Source organism: Alexandromys fortis, unplaced genomic scaffold, assembly GCF_014885135.2.
Source record: "Alexandromys fortis isolate MF-2015 unplaced genomic scaffold, M_Fortis_MF-2015_v1.1 scaffold_252, whole genome shotgun sequence".
Classification (NCBI taxonomy): Eukaryota; Metazoa; Chordata; class Mammalia; order Rodentia; family Cricetidae; genus Alexandromys; species Alexandromys fortis.
In genome coordinates, this window is record NW_026068127.1 from 478,368 (window position 1) to 497,381 (window position 19,014).

Here is a 19,014-nt window from a genome sequence, read left to right on the forward strand (position 1 = left end):
GGACCCCTGCTGAAAGAAAGGAAAGGGAAAAGGGAAGGGAAGGAAAAGAAAGAGAAGGAAATGGAAAAGGAAAGGGAAGGGGAAAGGAAAGAGAATAAAAAAGAAAAGGAAAGGAAAAGAAGCCAACTGGCCCGACTGCTAGTATCTGTGACTCCTAGCACTGGGGGAAGAGAGATTGTGGATCCTAAGAACTCACTGACTAGATTAGGAAAAATAGTGAGCTTCTGGTTCAGTAAGAGATCTGCCTCAAGGCAATAAAGTAGGAAGTGCCTGACATCCTACTCTGGCCTCCCCTGTGCACACAGCCCTACACTCATTTGCATAGACCAGACACATAAACGACATAGAGCACGAACACGGGCGTGCGCGCATATGCACATACACACACACACACACACACTGGTCTTGTTGGAAATACGATGGTTTACATTATTTATCGGAGGGTTAAACTTAGTTAAGGTCTACAAAACTGTTTGAAGTCATTTAAAAATATTGTGTTTCCTCACCTAACACTGCTTGGCAAAGAACAAGTGTTATCCAAGACTAAAAGTATGAGGCTGGGAAATGCATAGTAGTTGGACTACTATGAATCCATACTCTTATTCATATTTCTAATACTCCCTCAATCATAAAAAAGGAGTTTGGGTGCCCATAGACAGATGTTAATAGTTGAGATTCTGTTCCTTTATATCACTGTTGTGAGGTTTTATTTGTCAAATAGTCCAAATTGACTAATATTTTTTAACTGCCAATGAACATTTGGGCTGTTGCCATTTTACCATTATAAAAATTGCTGGGATGAACGTTCTTCACTCTTCTTGTTTCTCATGTGCAGAGACATATTGCTGGTTCACTGCAGAGGTTGCACCACTTACTGAGCATGCTTAGACCAAGTTTTCAGAAGATTCCCATAGAGCTTTTTCTTTGGCCACAAAACAGCAGTTTGCATAAGTTCAAATGTAATAAATTGTATTTTTCTAAAAGTCCCATAGGTTTACATAGATTTTTAAAAGATACTTGAAAATTTGTATAAAGCCATAAGTCATTTTTTTGGAGATTGTAAGATTTCCATAAATGAATTTTGTAATCATAAAATTAAACATTTAAAATAAATACAAAATAAAAAGAATAAGAAAATGTTACCATTTCATTATAAAAAGAACTTTAGTTTTAAAATATTCATTTTTACCAAGTTTCTTCTCTACAGAGATACCAATAAGGCAAGTGAATATATCCTATAGCAAAATCAAACTTTACTTACTTCTGAATTGTAAATTTTAATATTAATGAGTTTATTTCCATTTTTATTTATATCATTTTCAACTTAAATTTAGGGAACCCAACACTTGTGTCATTATTAATAGAAAAGTTGGCAACTTCATTTCTCATGAAGAAGTTTACAGTCTCTTCCAAGAAAAATTTTTCTTTACACTATTTTTCATGTATCTTCTTTCTTAAAATTTATTTGGTATAAAATTAATAAGAATACTATGGGATCATGTTACAATTATGAAAAATGTTACACTTATGGAAAATGTTACAATTGCCACAAAGTGTTAATGGTTTGTTTGTGGCGGTTCACTGCTGGATAACAGCATTGTTCATCTAAGCTATTAGTTTTAACTCACTGGGAGTTTTTACTTTATCCGTTTCTGCCCTGCATTAGTTTTCTGTTGCTGTGAAAAAATACTGTGATGAGAGCTACTTTTGAGGAGAAAGGGTTTATCTTGGTGTATGGTGACAGAGTCCCCCATAGCTAGAGAGGTGTGGTAACCGGTAGGGACAATGTGGTAGCAGGAACAGGAAGCTGGCTGATCTCATTGTATTCAACACAAAGGGAGCAGAAAGAAAGAACAAGAAATAGGATCAGGCTATACCTTCAAAGCCCTTCACAGGGCCATACTTCCACCTGCCTAAGGTTCGTAACCTTCCCCAGTGGGGACCAAGTATAATACACAAGCCTGAGAAAGACATTTCTACTCAAGCCAGAACATACCCACATCAGAAAGTATCCTAAGGAAGATAAAAACCATCTTATAACAAGTTAACCTTGAATCCGCACCAATTTATTAAAATAATGTGAAAGACCTCGTAGTTTAGAAGTTATTAGTAACATGACTTCTGCAGTACTCAACGATTAATATATCTGGATTAGAGACTCCATTGTTCTTAGGGATTGGAATTTCTTTTAATTCCTTACAGAAAGAACATTAGGCAGCAGTTGCTTTTGAGAACCATCTCATAAATCAGCTGCTGCTAATGGAAAAGAATCATTTTTTTACTGCTTTCTCTAAAAGCCACAGTTCGTAGTGCTTGCTGTATGTACAGAGGCATTGTTTCAACCTGTGTCCCTTTCTGGTTAAATTATTGCCCAGACCTTTCATAGCTGTTTATTAAAGTTTTTATTAGCCAATAATTTCACTTATTGTTTGTTTTAAAAAGAATGTCAGAATGGTGAATTTTGAAATTGCAGAGCTAAAATGCTTAAGAACATATGAAATAGGGTTTTAAATGTCACAAAATAAAATAACTAATACTAAAAATAATAAAGTTAGAAATAGCATTCAATAATTAATCCAGGTAGACACCATAGTTTGAGCAGCATTGAGTATTGGTCCCTCTCCAAATCATAGTTAAGACAACACAAACAAAAATAAAATCAGTAAGGAGTTTTTAAAGTCATAGATTAGAGAAAGAGGAAAATAGAAGCAACTGTCAACAAAAATTTTAAGAGAGGAAACAGCCTAAATACTAACAACTATCATATTAAACCTGAGAAAATCCAGTTTTATGTGAAAATTGCTAAGAACCTGTTAAATCTGTACTAGTGATTCTTCAGGGTACTCAGTATAATAATTTCATTACTCTGGGAAATGGAGAGATGGCTAAGTGATCAAGAGGACTGGCTAATCTTCCAGAGGACCCAAGTTCAAATCCCAGCACCCACACAGCAGCTAACAGCCATCTGTAGCACCAGTTCTTGGGGATCTAATGCCCTCTCCTGGCCTCTGTGGGCATTTCATACAGGTGCTGCACATACATGCGGGCACAATATCCATTGACATAAAATAAAAATACATTCAAAACTTATGGTGTTACTCTGGAAGTGAAAGCAGAAAAAGAGCCCATGATGGCCTAAAAGCTACTTGAATGTAGTGTTTGATGGCCAGCCCTCCTTTACTCTTGGCCATTGTGCTGATACCCTTCTTTCTCCTGGGTCTCTAGTCCTGGTTTCCTAACTATTTCCACTGTGCACTGCTTTTTCTCTGAGACATTTTTGCATGATCTTAAGTAATAAATAGATAAACAAATCCAACATTTGCTGATAATAAATTATAATTTTTCTAAGACAATTTTATGTAAAATAAATGACATGCCACTTACTAAAGACCAAAGTAGTTTTATTCACTAATGAGATATATATGTTTATTTTTACATAAGGAACTAAAAATTGGGCTGGAGAAATGGCTTAGTAGTTAAAAACAAAGTGCAGAGAACTGGGTTCAATTCCCAGCACCCATATGGCAGCTTATAACCGTCTGCAACTCCAGTTCCAGGTGATCCAACTCCCTCTTCTAACTTCCACAGATACCACATATTGCACATATGTACATGCAGGCAAAACACACATATAAAACAAATAAATCTTTAAGAAAAGATTAAATAGAGAATGAAATCCTGGTTGAATGTTTGATACTACAAGATGCAGAGCATCTTTGGTGGTTTTCAAAATTCATCAATATTTTGATTTTTTTTTTTTAGTTGTCAGTGCTGAGAAAGCTGCTCCACACAAATATGTAGTACAAAATGGCAAAAGCACATTTAGGGCCATTTCAGAAATTAATAGAAATTCTAACCCAATCCCAATCCAAATTTATTTAATTATATTTTAAAAAATAAAATTGAAGGAGCTCAAAAGAGGAGTCAGTAGTCCAGAGCATTTGCTGCCCTCCCCAAAGACTCAAATTTGCTTCTCAGTACCCACAGCAAGTGGCTCACAAGTGGTTCACAAATGTCTATAACTGGGGATCAGGCACTATCATCTGACCTCAGTCGGTACACACACACACACACACACACACACACACACACACACACACACACCAGAGCGGGGAGGGATAAAATAAAAATAGGTCTTAAAAAATTTCAAGCCAACCGCTTAAACAGCCATTTTCAAAACAATTTTTCTAATGCTACTACCCAAAGCTAACACTAATTTGAGACTTAAATGCTGAAGACTAACAGAAAATACTATCTTCATTTTTCATAATTAAACAATTATATTCTCTAAGATCAGAAAGGTTTGTATATTCAGTCCAACTGCATGATTCATAGCATGTGGTGAGCTGTAGTCTGAAGCGTTTCAGGCATCACTGTTAGCATTTTGTGGTGTGCAGGCACATGTAGTGCAAAGTGTGCATATTGTGTGTTTAGAGCCAAAGCTACAGAGATGTCATGAGATGCAACATGAATGAGCACTGCCAAAAACATTTGAGACACGTCATGTGTTTAATTTCAAATTAATTTTTGGTCTTTGAATGTACAGAAACCTTTTACTGTTGCCAGAATTTCTGTGGTTCCCACATTAAGTTAGATGAGCCCAGATGGAGTTGCTAGCTTCAGTTTAAGAATTTGGAGTGTAGATAATTGTGTCAACCAATTTCAGGTTTTCTGTTAGCTTGGATCTGCATCCACTACTGCCTAAAGCCTATTAGATGTGATTTTCATCTATAGGTTCAGCCTCCCAGCACTTCAAGGGAGTCTTGAAAAAGCTCTCTACAGAGAAAGCCTTCCAAGCATGTGTTCCGCCCAGTGTGGCTCCCTTCTTTGAAAAAAAGTCAGATCTACAATTTGAGTCTGCTTTGATCACTTTCCAATGCCTTCAAACAGTTACTTTTCTATTTTGTCCACAGTTTATAATTCTTATCTGTGAGCAGATTAGTATAGTACAAGAGGATCTATTATTGTTGGAACCAGAGCTCAACTAACTTTAAATATGAAAGCGTGTAAACTTTTCCAACAAGAATTTTGAAAGTAAAATGTTAAAATAACTTTAAAAATAGGAAGAACATTATATAAATTGAAATAATGAAATAGCTGAAATTGTGAAAAAATCATAATTTATAGGTAATAAAAAGGATGAGCATGTAAATGCTGCCAGAAATGATTTTTGAAAGCCTTCTCTATGGGTCTCTCCGAAGTTGAGCAGAATGTAATTATGCATTCCGTTAGTGGCAAGCTGTCTCAAATAACATCACCAAGGAAGGTCTCTGCCTGTAAATTCAGATCTTCATCCATTGTGTTATGGAAATATTTTTCCATCAACTTGAAAATTTGCATTTCTCTCATATTGCTGACCTTTATTATTTCCTAAAGAATAAAATGGCAATCTAACCTCCCATTTGCTTTTTCTTCTCACTTATTTTAGTTGTTCGTGTAATTGCCCTTAAGTGAGGCGAGAACAAATCGACTGGAGCCGTCTCTGGACAGCATTGTGCTACTCGGTCCCCTCAGAAGCCGCCCCTGGAGCACTTGATTTGACTATATCTGCTTCGAGGATTCATTATGAACAAGGAAGTCTCCCAGGTAGGGAAGATTTTAAGAACTTTGTCACTATAAAAGTATGGAGGGAAAATAATTACTGTTTGAACATTATTTTTTATGGAAGTTGTTCTTGGCCTGGGAAGCTTCTTGGTTATTGTAAAGTAAGTTCTAATATTCATTCCTAAGTGGAAGTGTTGACAAGCAGTGTGTTTAGAATAAACAGTGAGTTTATAAGATCAAAGTAAGACTATCAGTTGGGCAAACAAGTCTAATGATCTTCTATAACAGGCAGTACAGTTAACAGCAGCACATTGTTCTTAAGACTTGATGATAACTTTTCTTGCAGCAGCGAAAATAATGTCTCTGTGAGATTATGGGGATTAATTTGCTTCATAATAATACTAGTTCACTATATATTTGTGTCTGGAAACATCACGACTTAAATGTACACAGTAAATATATAAATGCCATAACATTTAGTATAAAAACTAAGTAAAGGCTCTGAATGAGCTGTTTCCAGTGAAGATATAAGAAGTCCAGGAAGTATGTGAGAAGATGCTCAGAATTATAAGCAATTAAGGTAGTATAAATCAAAGCCATAATGAGGTGCCATTTTATACCCACTTGGATGGGCTTTTACAGAGGAAAATGCATTTGACAAGAATATAGAATTGGAATCCTCATATATTTTCACCTTAAATTTAGCATTTTCCCAGAAAGTTAGAGTTACTGTATGACATAGCACTTCCATTCCCAGGTTTATACTCAAGATAATTAAAGCAAATATACAGAAGCTATGCATAAGCATTCATAAATATGTTGAAAATACCCAGCAGAGGAAATGACTTAAATGTTCACCAACTGACACATTGATAAACAGAACAGAGTATCTCCAAACAGTGGGATATCATTCAGCCATGAAAGGGCAGTGAATATTCTAAAGTCCCCATCCTTTGTTGCCACATGAGAAATCTTTCAGTGGCTGTAAAGAATGTAAGGTGTGTGTCTGAGGACTCTAGTTTTGGAAACATTTCTCTATACAAGTTAGCTGGTGTAGGAGTGCTCCATCATGATTGTTCTTCATGCAGAGGATCAGTTTGGGGATCTTTGGCTCTTGTGTGCCACCTTCATCTTGTGTGTTTCTTTCTGTGCTCCCTGTCTGCTGGGCACACTAAGGCACGTTCCTAGAGTTGTTTGTTAGCTAACTGGTGCTGGCTTTTAAAGTTATCAGTTTTATGCTCAATCTGAGAGACAAATAACAATTTTTTCTTGTAGAAAAATTGAATATAAGAGTATGTATAGTCCTTTGTCCTGTGCCATCACCCACTTAGTTTAGTCGGGCACAGTTGACCAGAAATAGATGTAGTTTCTGGTTATGGAAATGACTCTTTAGAAATTGCATGAGACTAGGTATAATTTAGCAACCCTTAAAAACTTTTCACTTGGACAGGTTGTCTTCTAAATATAATATGCAAATTGGCTTTGTTAGCTGCCCCTAGTTATATTCCCTAACAACCAAATATAGTCAGTCCACATACAGTAGCGCTGAAGTTTGTTTCCATTGGAGGCTTTGTATTGCACTGTGTGTTATGTTTTATAAATACAAAACAGTTACTATAGGAATAATACCATCAACAAATTATTGGAGATTCTCCTCTGGCTCTTTGAATACCAGTTCTTAGTTTTATAGGGCACCTATTTGTCTGCTACCTTCTTCCTTGAGAATAATTCAGCAAATATTTAACTTGGGAATCTTGTCTTAGGCCTATTTTAATAAATACATTTAAATATATTTGTTCTTGTGTTAAAATGAAGTGGCATCTTTATTTCTGTGATACTGGGTTTACTGATGCTTCTTCGAATCTCCATGGTAAGTAAGTAAGTAAGTAAGTAAGTAAGTAAGTAAATAAATAAATAAATAAATAAGATTGTTGTTTTATTAGTTATGATAACATCTTCTTAGCTGATAATCTCCATCTAAGTACTAGCCAGGCTCAGCCCTGCTTAGCTTCCGATAACAAATGAGCTGGGGCATGTTGAGGCTGGGGTAGCTATCCACATAACAGGGATTCCTGTTACGAGATTCAGCTACGGAAGCATGTTAACAAGGGCATTGCTCTTCTCTCGGCTTGTGTGAGCCCTCACCTGGCTTTGCTTCCTGTTGTCCTCTGACTTCATGCTTGTTCTTCCAACCCTGGTCCCAGCCACAGTTCATTACTGTTTCTCAAAAGAAAAGGAAAGGTTATGTTCTGCCCTCTGTTTGTTGTTGTTATGCTTCCCCCACCTCCCTGGCTCACCTTTCCCACCTGCCGCACTAGCTTCCCCATCACACCCACAAGGTTGTACAATATTTTTAAAATTTATCATTTACATGCCTCAAAATGAAAAGAAACTATCAAAATAATGATTTTACAAATTGTATTCACAGCTGGGTGTCCAGGGCCTGAAAGAGAGCTTATTATATGCACAGAGCTCAATGAGCATTAGATGCCCACTTAAACTAGGCTGCTTCCCACACTAAGGTCAATTTTAAAAATTTAAATTTTTCAAGTTACCTTTACTAGTAACATAATCATGTAGCCCAGAATTTTATTTAGAGTTTTATTGAAGATGAAACTAAAATTAATATCTATAGTGCATTTTTGAATAAGCAGATTGTATATATTGCATTATTTGTTTCTATATAGATTATATGTTATCTTAGTTTTTGTTTATTTGAAGGGACACCATGACCACAGCAACTCTTATAAAAAACAAACAAACAAAACATTTTATTGGGATGACTTCCTTGCAGTTTCAAAGGTTCAGTTCATTATCAACGTGACAGGGAGCATGGCGGCATGCAAGCAGACATGGTGCTGGAGGAATAGCTAAGAGTCCTTCATCGTACTGTAAACAGGAAGTTAACTGAGACACTGATCCTATGCTCAGGATACTGCCCAGTGTCTCAGTATCCTGAGCATAGGAAACCTCAAAACCTGCCCCCCCCCCAGTGACACACTTCCTCTTACATGAATCTGGAATCTTTGAGATATTTGGTTCCAAGCTAGGATCATCATTATATCTAAGACTGAAGAAGGAGACAGTTGAATCTCTTAAGAAAGAATTGGCAGGACATGGGTAGCAATTACAAATGACAGATAAGCAAGAAAAAAGAATTAAAAGCAATTGCAAGATTGCAGTCCTAGCCTGGTGTGATGGGATACACCTGTATTCCCAGCATTCTGGAGGGAGGAGGGAGGGTTGGGACTTTGAGGCCAACCTGGGTTTTATCGCTAATCTCAGGCCAGCCTGGATTGCATCATAACAAAATCCTATCTAAAGAACTAAAGAATACTTTGAGTGTTGGATAATTTCAAAACTATACTTCTACTATGGAGAAATTAGAAATATTTCCTTTTGACTGCATGATTAAAATTTTAGGGATTGTTTATCTAGTGAGAAGATGACAATAGTCTGATCTTTAGAAGAGAGCAAGAAAGTGAGTTTTAGAAAGAACTAGGGGAGGATTAAGTCTGTGTGAGAGGTTGCCATAGTTTTCACTAGTTTTTAAGTGTTCCGAGCTTGACTGTTGATGCACAGTGCTGTGGTGTTTAATAACTTAGACGTAAGGAAGAGCTCCAAGTCTTCCCATCTCATGAGTTTGCTCTCCTTTTTTGAAGGTAAATGGAGTAAAACATAATGGTAGTGTTTGGCACTATTGGAATCCAAAAGGAAGTGATAACTCCAAGGGTAGGGTTCTGCGTTCCCTTGGGATTCTGCAGAGCAGTGATTGATGCAGACAGATCAGAAACTGGCACGTGTAAAAGCCTGGCTGACATGCTAAGGGATGACTCTGTGTTCTCTGGCATCCATACCAAGATCCTAACGTAGACTAAACACTTGATCTTGGTCGCTGGGTGGTGTAAACACAAGGTTAGGCATGCGTGGAAAGTACAATTCAAAATCCAAATTGAGCTTATCACTTAACTTTAATCATATGCATATTGTTCATTTTTCTATGAATATAAAATCTCCAGCTTCATGAGAAAAGTTGTTTTAAGCCTTTTTGCAAAGTAATGTCTAAATAGTCATTCTAAATCTGAACAATAATAATAAATATTTTTCAGAGTCCTGTTTTTTACATTTACACATGGAAGTGATTTTTCTCTTGGTAAAACATATTTCGACTTAATTATCCTGGAAAAATTTTCATCCTGATTGATTATAACATTTTCATGGGGATTGTTAATTTTATTCACTGATTTAGAAAAGTAAGTATAGCAACGAGTGGTTGGAGTCCCTGTAATGTTAGATGCTGGTGCTTGTGGTGGCTGTCATCACCTAGTCACTGTTTAGGTCTGTGCTGTGGTTCTTTTGTTTAGAAGTAACAGGGGACTTCCCCTGCCCATATTTGGTTAGAGAGCTCATGAGAAGTTTATTTTTTATTTTACCCTTATTGTTTAGGTGTGAAGTTTGTCAACATGAGTGGCCTTGGGGACAGTTCATCCGACCCTGCGAACCCAGACTCACATAAGAGAAAAGGATCGCCATGTGACACACTGGCATCAAGGTAGGAGTGCACTTCTGTTTCTGGCAGAGCTTTTGTGCCCTTCCCCCAACACTTTGGAGCTTTGCTCCATCTACTCCACTTTGAGTGGCCACCTGCCTTCTGCTTACTTGAAGCATTCTGTGCCCCCCCCCTCCAGTCTTTGCATGGGCTTCTCCTTCCATTCAACTTGCATCCTCTTTATTTTCACAACTAACCTATAGGTATATTGTACATACTGTGTTGATCATTACTTCCTTAAAGGGAGGCTGCTCTTCCTCCTACAACTACTAGATCAATCCCTCCACACTTTATTGCTTGATTTGTTGGTTTTGTCGTTACACACACACCTCTACCACCAAGACAGGGTTTCTCTGTGTAGTCCTGGTTGTCCTGGAACTTGCTCTGTAGACCAGGCTGGCCTTTAACACAGAGGTCCACCTGCCTCTGCTTCTCAAATGCTGGGATTAAAGGTGTGGACCATCACCATGCAGCTCCCCTTTTTATATATCTGTTTTGTACATATTTATGGCTTTGATTCATAACTACAGGCTGTTGCTAGAGTGTATACCTCATTGCATGAATTCTTAGTATCTTAACTAGGCTTACTATGTAGCATATATGGTAAGAGATGTTATTTGCTCATTTGCCATTGTATCCCTAGTCACAGTGCAATATGTACCTTTTAACTAGTAAGGACAATAAATCCTGTCAAATGAATAAATAAGTCTATTGAACACCTTTAATGTTATCTTAGAAGCTAAGATAACATTGTTACAATATTTATTTTTATTGTTTTTTATTGTTACAATATTTATTGTTTTTTATTGTTACAATATTTATTTTTATTGTTTTTTATTGTTACAATATTTATTTTTAAAATTACTATTTGTGGCATTAACTACTTGCTGTGATTTTTTTTAATATGACTACATTGAGAAATTAATGCTAAGGGAATCCTAACAAGTGCCAGGTGAAGAAGAAACCTCCACTCAGGGTAAAATAATTTTCTCAGCTGACAAGAGAAATGTATAGATTTTATTCCATTCGGCTTCTAGGAGCTAGATTAGATTGTTTTCAGTTTCTACACTACTGATGTTTTGAACCAGAAAATCTTCTGCTGTGGAGGCTTTCATATGTGTTGTAGGTGTTTAGCACTGTTGCTGCTTGTATACCTAAATGCCAGTCGTGTTTTAGTTGCAATAAAGATTGTCTATAAACATTCCCAGATGTTCCCCCAGAGACAAGGAACGCAGAATCACCCCAACTAATGACACTGATCTCCAGAGCAAGGCCACAGCAGCTCTTCGGCTGTTGGTTGCCTGCTTTTCCTGGGGTGGGGGAGAGAATGGGAGAAATGGAAAGAGAGGGGGGAGGAGAAACTGCTGTTAGGATGTAAAATTAATGAATAAATTTAATTAATAATAAAAAGTGCTAGGGCTAGAGGCTGGAAAAAGAAAAGTAACCGACCATTCCTCACACAACAGTTGTCTTAATTACTCAAGCACACATGTCCAGATGCGAGGATAAAAGTTTATGCCAAGATATGAACCAGATGTCATTGTCAAACCAGATGTAATTTGTCAAAGTTAGTGCATTGTTTGTTTCTGCATATAAATTCAGATTTTCTTAAAGGAAAACTTAAGAATAAATAAAATTATTGTCTTTTATGTTTGCTTTCTCATTTGAGGAAATTTTGAATATGTAAGAACAGAGATTTAAAAAGCTACATATAACAACCATATAAAATTGATACTATGTTCCTATATTAATATTTTGTATATTTGTATTTTTTTCGTAATTTCTTTGTTGTTGTTGTTTTGTTCAGGGTTTCATTCTGTAGTCCATACTAGCCTTGAACTTGGATCAGTCCTCCTACATCAACTTTGGGGAGCTGGGATTCTAGGCATGCACCACATGCCCATATTGTGTTTTCCAATTGATAGTTATTAAGGTTTATGAATTTTAATGGGTGTGGGCATCAGTAACATTTCTGCCTATTGTGCTGAACAATCCCCATTTTTGTAATCATTTATTTGTAAATTACCTTTGTGTATGTGTGTCTGTACATGATAACATCATTACAAATACCAAAATTTTTATTTATTCTTTTTCTCCTCTTTAAATGTTTTGAGATAGTTATCTTGATGTTTGCTTGAAAGATATTTGAAAGCACTTACTCCTTCGGGTTTATATGTATGGGCTTCAGTTTTAATAAAGCATTATCTTTGATATGGAAATCAGAAATTTATTAGTTTGAAATTGCTTAAGTATTAATGCCACCTTGCAATGCCTTTGGTCTTATTATTATATGCTGTCTTCCCAAACAGACTGTGAGCTCATAAATCATAAAGAGCATCTGTTAGGCCTCACATGGTATTTCCAGCCATGCAGCTGAGCCAGACATGACTATCCAAAGAGCCCTAGACAGAGTGACTTCTCTGTTACAGGTTCCCGTGCTCAGGTAGCTTGTATCTCTCCAACCCCTCATTTGTTCTAAGAAAATGAAGATAGAAATGCTGGTTTTAAATGGTGGCTATCTGTGCTTTATCTTTCCTTAGCATTTCCAGCTTAACTCAACAAGTGTGTATTAAATGCTGTTTATCAAGCGCCATCTGTGTGCTGTTGTAAGGATATAAATGAAGTGAGAGACAGGTCTTCTATCTTCAAGGAACTTGCAGATCTGACCATGCCACTAATTCTTCTTAAATCCTTTTGGATTTCCTATTTTCTAAAAAATAAATCATTCTAATTAAAGTCATTCTAGATGGCATTTATTGAGCTAATGGTACATGCCAAGAACTTAGCAATTCATTTTCATGCCTTATGTTTTTAATCCTCACAAACCCTAGGAGGTCATTTATGTCATTATCCAAGTGGTCAGACAAGGAGATTGAAACAGAAAGGTTAAATTGCTGTCCCTTGTCTGAGGTTGAATAGCTAGGCAGTGACCAGACAGGTGACATTGCTGATCTGACCTACACTCCTCCTATCCATAGACCTCTGTGGTTTGGCCATACTCTTCTATTGTGTATGGTTTTGAATTTCATATTTCCACTCTCCTTTATACAGTTGATAAAGCCAAGTTAGCTTTCTAGAAAATAAGATCTCCCTACCTCTAACTTGTGCTGTTATTTCTCTGGGTGAAATACCATTTCTGTGTATTTCTATAGTTTTGTGGTTTTGTCACCAAGTATAACAAAGGCCTGTTTCCTTTTTACTTCCTTTCAAGTGGGAGCTATATATAATTTACTCCAGCGTGCTTTGAAATATCACATAATTATCTGTCATATGATAAATTTAGGAATGTTTATTGAGTTTGCTAGTACATTAACTAAGGAAAGATACAGCAGTCAGTCCTTCCATATCCATAGTATCAAAAGTATTCTGGAAAAAAATGACACCTGAACCAAACATGTGTTGATGTTTTTGCATGGTGTTATTGCCTAAGTAAGGATGACAATTAATTATGCAGCATTTGCATTGCATTATGTATTGTAAATAATACAGAGATGATTTTAAGCATTACGAAAAATTTCCATAGGATATGTAACTAATATGCCATTTTATAAAGGGTTTGCAAGTGCCCAGATTCGGTATCCACAGGGATCCTGAAACTGGCACCATATAAGATTGTGAGGCCAACTGTAATCATGAAAATTTAGCTCAGGATAGCATTTACTAGTGTGTCTGCCACATGCAAGGTAATAAAGGGATTTAGCAAATGAAGAAGTTGCTGCAAAGTAGTAAGGAAAGCCTTTTCCCTTTAAGATAGAGTTTCTGTGTCCTCTATTCCTTTAGTTTTGACTCTGAGCATGTCTGCTGTCTTTTTTTTTTCTATGTAGTTACTGACTGCTTCATTTAAAGGTGATTTTTATTTCCCTGCTCTGAAATTTGTCATTTTATTGACATCTGCTATTCCTCACTAATATATATATATATATATATATGTATGTATGTATGTATATATATATATAGCTTCTTATTCCATCTTTCTGTATTGGGACACTTTTCTTTTACTATGTAATGGCTTCAGGCATTTCAGTATTACTCAAAACTTAATGGCAAAAACATGTTTGGTGACTGACCATGGAAGTACCTACCTAAAATCCCAGCAACCTCAAGGTAGGTGGAGGTTGATCACCAGTTCAAAAATAGCCTGGACTGTATAGTAAGACTGTCTCAAAACAAACCAACAAATGAAAAATATCAGGAGAGAGGGGGCTTCACCAAGTAAATCTAAATTGCTCACTCCCTATTGAAATTTAAACCTGTTAAGTTTAAACAGTTCCTGCTCAATACTGAATCTACTAAATGTGTCTGTTATCTGTGAGGTTCCCTAAGGTAAAATCACATGTCCTCAAATACTATCGTGTTACAGATAAATCCTTGTGAATATGAAAATATGTTCCTCATTTTATTCGTGCTTTGCTTCAGTGCCTCAGAGTGAAGTTTGCCGAGATGCCTTGCTGTGTTCTGTTTAAGTTATTAAGATAGATTTTTTTTTACTAAGCAAAATGGAAGTAATTCCTCAGTAATGAAAGATTTAACAGATAAAGAGAGAATGTGTGTTTGCTAGAGTTTTGCATTTGATTATGTTTGGGGATATGTACCATTTGTAGTACTTTGTTTTATAGCAAATGTAGTAAGTTAGCTGACTGTGTTCTTCTAGCGCACTGTGTTGAATAAGTGCTTTTCTTTTTAAAATCTTCCCAATCTTTAAGAAAAGTAAAAAAATAACTGTTGTTTATTGTAAGGTTTTTAGCAACTGACTTCTCTCTCTTCTCACCTCTTTTTTTCCTAGCACTTTTATGTGCAGCCAAATGATTTTAACTGCTGTTTGTAAAACAAAGCTTGTCATGAACGGGCTTTCCTCTTTTATTTGGAAAATGGAAAGTTTTAGAGTAATATTTTACCATCTTTGAATGCATTATAGAAAGCAAGTTTCTGTGTCTTGGCGAAATAAATTGGGGTAAAGAATGAAAAGAAAAATGGACAGTAATTCTTCCATATATTCAGCAGACTATTTAAAGTGTTGTCTGTCTAACATTACCCTCTGTTCTTTCTATTTGCTGTAAGGTGGTCATGTCTGGTTTTGTTCAGAGCTGACAAGAACTATGTGTAGCTTTTGTTTTCTGTTATATCTAAAAGAAGCTATACACCATTGTTCTCTAGTATTTACTTTTTAGATTGTACTTTGGATCAGTTCTTTTTTCATAAAGAGCAACTAATGTTCCTATTGAGAGTAAGAATGAAGACCTTATCAGGTTCCTCATTAAAATTCATTCATCTGAATAACTTGAAAATTCACATTCTATTTCAAACATACAGTAGCCACAAGTATAAGGAGTAGACTTGCTGTCTGGTTCCTTTCATATCTGGTAGCCATTTGCTATTTGAAAGGTTTATACATCACTGACAAAACCTATCTGTCATAAATCATTCTCTTTATTATATTTTAGCCAGAGTTATTTTGTATACTTGAGCATTTTGCAGTGTCTGAGTTTTAGATGTGATTTTAATTTGATTTTTAAATCTGGTTTTATATTTTAAGTAAAAACAAGATTTCCTTCAAATGTGTGAACATTAATATCTTTGGTCAGAGAAGGAAATAACATGTTATAAATGCATGCTAACCAGATTGTTTTTTTGTGTGTGCAACAGTACTGAGAAGAGGCGCAGGGAGCAAGAAAATAAGTATTTAGAAGAACTAGCTGAATTACTGTCTGCCAACATCAGTGACATTGACAGCTTGAGTGTAAAACCAGATAAATGCAAGATTTTGAAGAAAACAGTAGATCAGATACAGCTAATGAAGAGAATGGAGCAAGGTAAAAATAAAAGGCCGTGTTCTTAGTTGTTATGGTATTGTGACGTATCATCCGACTCTTCCGTTGTTAAGAGCCCTCATTGGTTCATAATTTTATTAGAGAAATGTTTTTGTTTAGATAATTTTTATTTTATTGAGCCAAACAGCCTTTCTTGGTATTATAAAATGGCTCACTAAATTAACTTGAGTACTAGTGAAGTAATTGGCCCAGAAGGTTCTGGAGTCCAGTATTATAGGGCATTGAGGCTGGAGACACAAGTTATGGGGTGGGACCTGAGGCCCTGGCGTAGAGCTAATGTACAGTAATTCCTTGATGAAAATCACTCTGGCTTGTCTAAGGAAGCTTACCTCTCTGCCTGAGTTTGAAATGGGAGAAATAGTCCTCTGAGGTGGAAAAACCCATTATATTTTTTGAGGTTCATATTTATAGCACCCATACTTACTGGGAACCCTACACCACTAATCCCCTGGGTTGCCTACCAGAAACAAAGGTAAAGCCCTTTGGGAGAATTCTTCTACTCAAGGAGTGCTCTAGACTTTTCAGTGAGTGTGCTGAGGAAATCGTCTGTGATGAGTAGGAGCACAAACCCAAGCCTTCACATTCACAGCAATGTGAGGAGTCTACAGACAACTGCTATTTAAAACAGCACAAGTCACATGACTTAAAGATTAGAAACTGCAGAGCTGTCCAGGGACAGCTGATTTAGCAAAGAGGAGAAAGTGTGCTCGAATCCTGCAGACACCAGCCCTCTCTTACATCTGAGGCCAGAGACGATGGGATTCTCTGAGGAAACGGATGCAGTCCCAGGGAAGAGATATTCAGGGGTGACCCATGTGAAAACTCAGCTCCTCGCTATTTCCAGTTCCTTGTGGATGTCACAGGCATCTTAGAATAGCCAGCGGTTACAAAAGAAAAGCAGAAAGAAAGGAAATACTGGGGAAGCAGAGATGTGAGGGGCAGCAACAAAACTAAGATGCCAGTCACTTGGGCAGAGGAGACACTGCACCGTTTCTCTCCTTTGCCACTGCAGGCAGCGCCCATCAGGGGTCAGGCTCACGCCTCCTTCCCTAGACACCACTGTGTGTGCCACTCTCACCCTCCATGGCTTTTCTCACATACCTTCTCATCGACAGGGTTCCCAACAGCTTTATATAAAAAATCTAAGTGCACCTTTCTTGGTTTCTTTTTCCCACAATACGTCGTACATATGCCGTATAGGTTAATTTTAAGTAATCCCTTAGAAAATAAAATAGACAAGTAAAACAAAATAAGAGGAAAAGACAAAAAAAATCTAGGGTTAGTTTAAGACTAGTTAAATGCCAAGAGGGATAAAATATTAAAAATAACAAATTAAAAATCCTTTCTTGAAAATAGAAGGATTTGGTTTGGGATGGAAAACACTCCTATAGCTGGACATGGTGGATGGAGCACAGCTGTAACCCTAGCACTTGGGATGTTGAGGCAGGAGGAGAACCCCAAGTCTAAGTCGGCCTGTGCTGTATAGGAAGACCTGTCTCAACAAGAGAGGTGGAGGAGCTAGGGGAAGAAGGGAGGTTGGGGCAGGACACACACACTCATACAGGCCCAGCACAGTTAGTACAGAGTGCTCACACCTGTGCACAATTAGGTGCCATGTTAAAACGCCAAGGAGAAAAAGCAGAGAGAGGTCTTAAGTACAATGGATTGCTTTCAGAATGAGTTCTGAGTAACACTGAAAACAAGACTTCTAGACCTGTAACTGTGTTCATGACAGAATTATGAATGGAAAACAGGGATCTTCTGTTATCCCTTTTTCAGACACTGCCATCAGAGCCTTAGTAGTAATCTAAGATACAGAGATGTAGGCTCTTAACCCAGGGAAACTGGAATCTGAAAACAGAAGGACAGGGAAAGGAGACACAGACAATACTGTTGTGTAGACACCTAGCAAAACATGAGAAGCAGTTGCAATTGGAGCACGTGGAGAGGGTTCTAGAAGAAATGCTGCTGGGGTCTGATATCTGGTCAAGTAGAGAAGGATTTTCATTATTGGGTTTGGGTTTGGTTGTGTGGCTATTGTTAGATTGGGGGGAGGTGTTTTGTTCTGTTTTGGGACAGGGTCTCACTGTGTAGCTCTGCCTGGCCTGGAACTCTATTAAGAACAAGCTGACTTCAAACTCACAGAGATCTATCTACCTGCCACTCTCTCCCCAGTGCTAGGACCAAAAGTGTGTGACATCATACCTGACCAGAGAAAATTTTAAGCTCAGGAGGAGTGTTTAGGAATGACTTAAATGGCATAAAAATTTGAAAACTTTAAACTATACACAAAATATAATATATAAAAATATACAGTAAAATAGATAATATGCAAAATATAAAATACACCTGGATTTACCAATAAAATATATTTATAGCCATCATTATGGAGATATTAGATGTTGATTAATATAAAAATGTAAAGACATATCCTGAGAGGATTGTAGGAGGCATAAATGTGATGACTTGAACAAATTGCAGTGTCTTGAACAGAATAATACAGGTAGGTGTCAAGGATTGAGACTCCCCCTGTGGATTTTGCTGCCATTCCTAGGCTATTTCCATCACATGTAATAAATATGGCCAACTTGTCTGCATCCCACTGGCCAGATTAGGGTAGAGGCAGACAGACAGAAATGCCTCTTCCGTCTATAGACAGGACCCAGAACTGCCTGTCACTGTGTTCCCATTCCTTAGGCCATTACCTGACACATAATTATTCTCATCTTCAGTTTTCCCTAAAATTTTAAATGTTTTTCTTTCACATATAGTAATATACATGAACTTAATGAGTCTTTAAATTATTATAATTTGCTTAAAAATAAAAAATCTTCCTTATATCAATGGTATAAATCTGTCTTCTTAACTGCTCTGATTATAATGAGCTCTCTTTGGATGTATAGTTTTTAAAGTTTTATTGTTGCAGAGAAATCAACAACTGACGATGATGTGCAGAAGTCCGACATCTCATCCAGCAGTCAAGGGGTGATAGAAAAGGAGTCGCTAGGCCCTCTTCTTTTGGAGGTAAGTGTCCTCCCTGACCCCCTAATGCAAATCTCTGTCCTTACCAATTTAAATTTTCTTTATCTTCAT

General features: G+C 36.9%; 1 protein-coding gene across 9 annotated transcripts in view; it reads left to right on the plus strand.

Moving 5' to 3' along the window:
• Ncoa1 (nuclear receptor coactivator 1) overlaps positions 1-19,014 on the plus strand; it is a 219,084-nt gene that overhangs the window by 117,073 nt on the left and 82,997 nt on the right. For 4 of the 9 annotated variants that reach the window (XM_050125836.1, XM_050125835.1, XM_050125834.1 and 1 more), the window contains 4 exons: positions 5,429-5,586; positions 9,991-10,096; positions 15,737-15,903; positions 18,848-18,945. In XM_050125836.1, coding sequence (XP_049981793.1) covers positions 10,008-10,096; positions 15,737-15,903; positions 18,848-18,945 — 354 coding nt within the window. In that variant the 5' untranslated portion in view covers positions 5,429-5,586; positions 9,991-10,007. Of the gene's footprint in view, positions 1-5,428; positions 5,587-7,395; positions 7,415-9,990; positions 10,097-15,736; positions 15,904-18,847; positions 18,946-19,014 lie in introns of those variants that run through there. The other 5 variants (XM_050125832.1, XM_050125833.1, XM_050125840.1 and 2 more) reach the window with 3 other exon arrangements.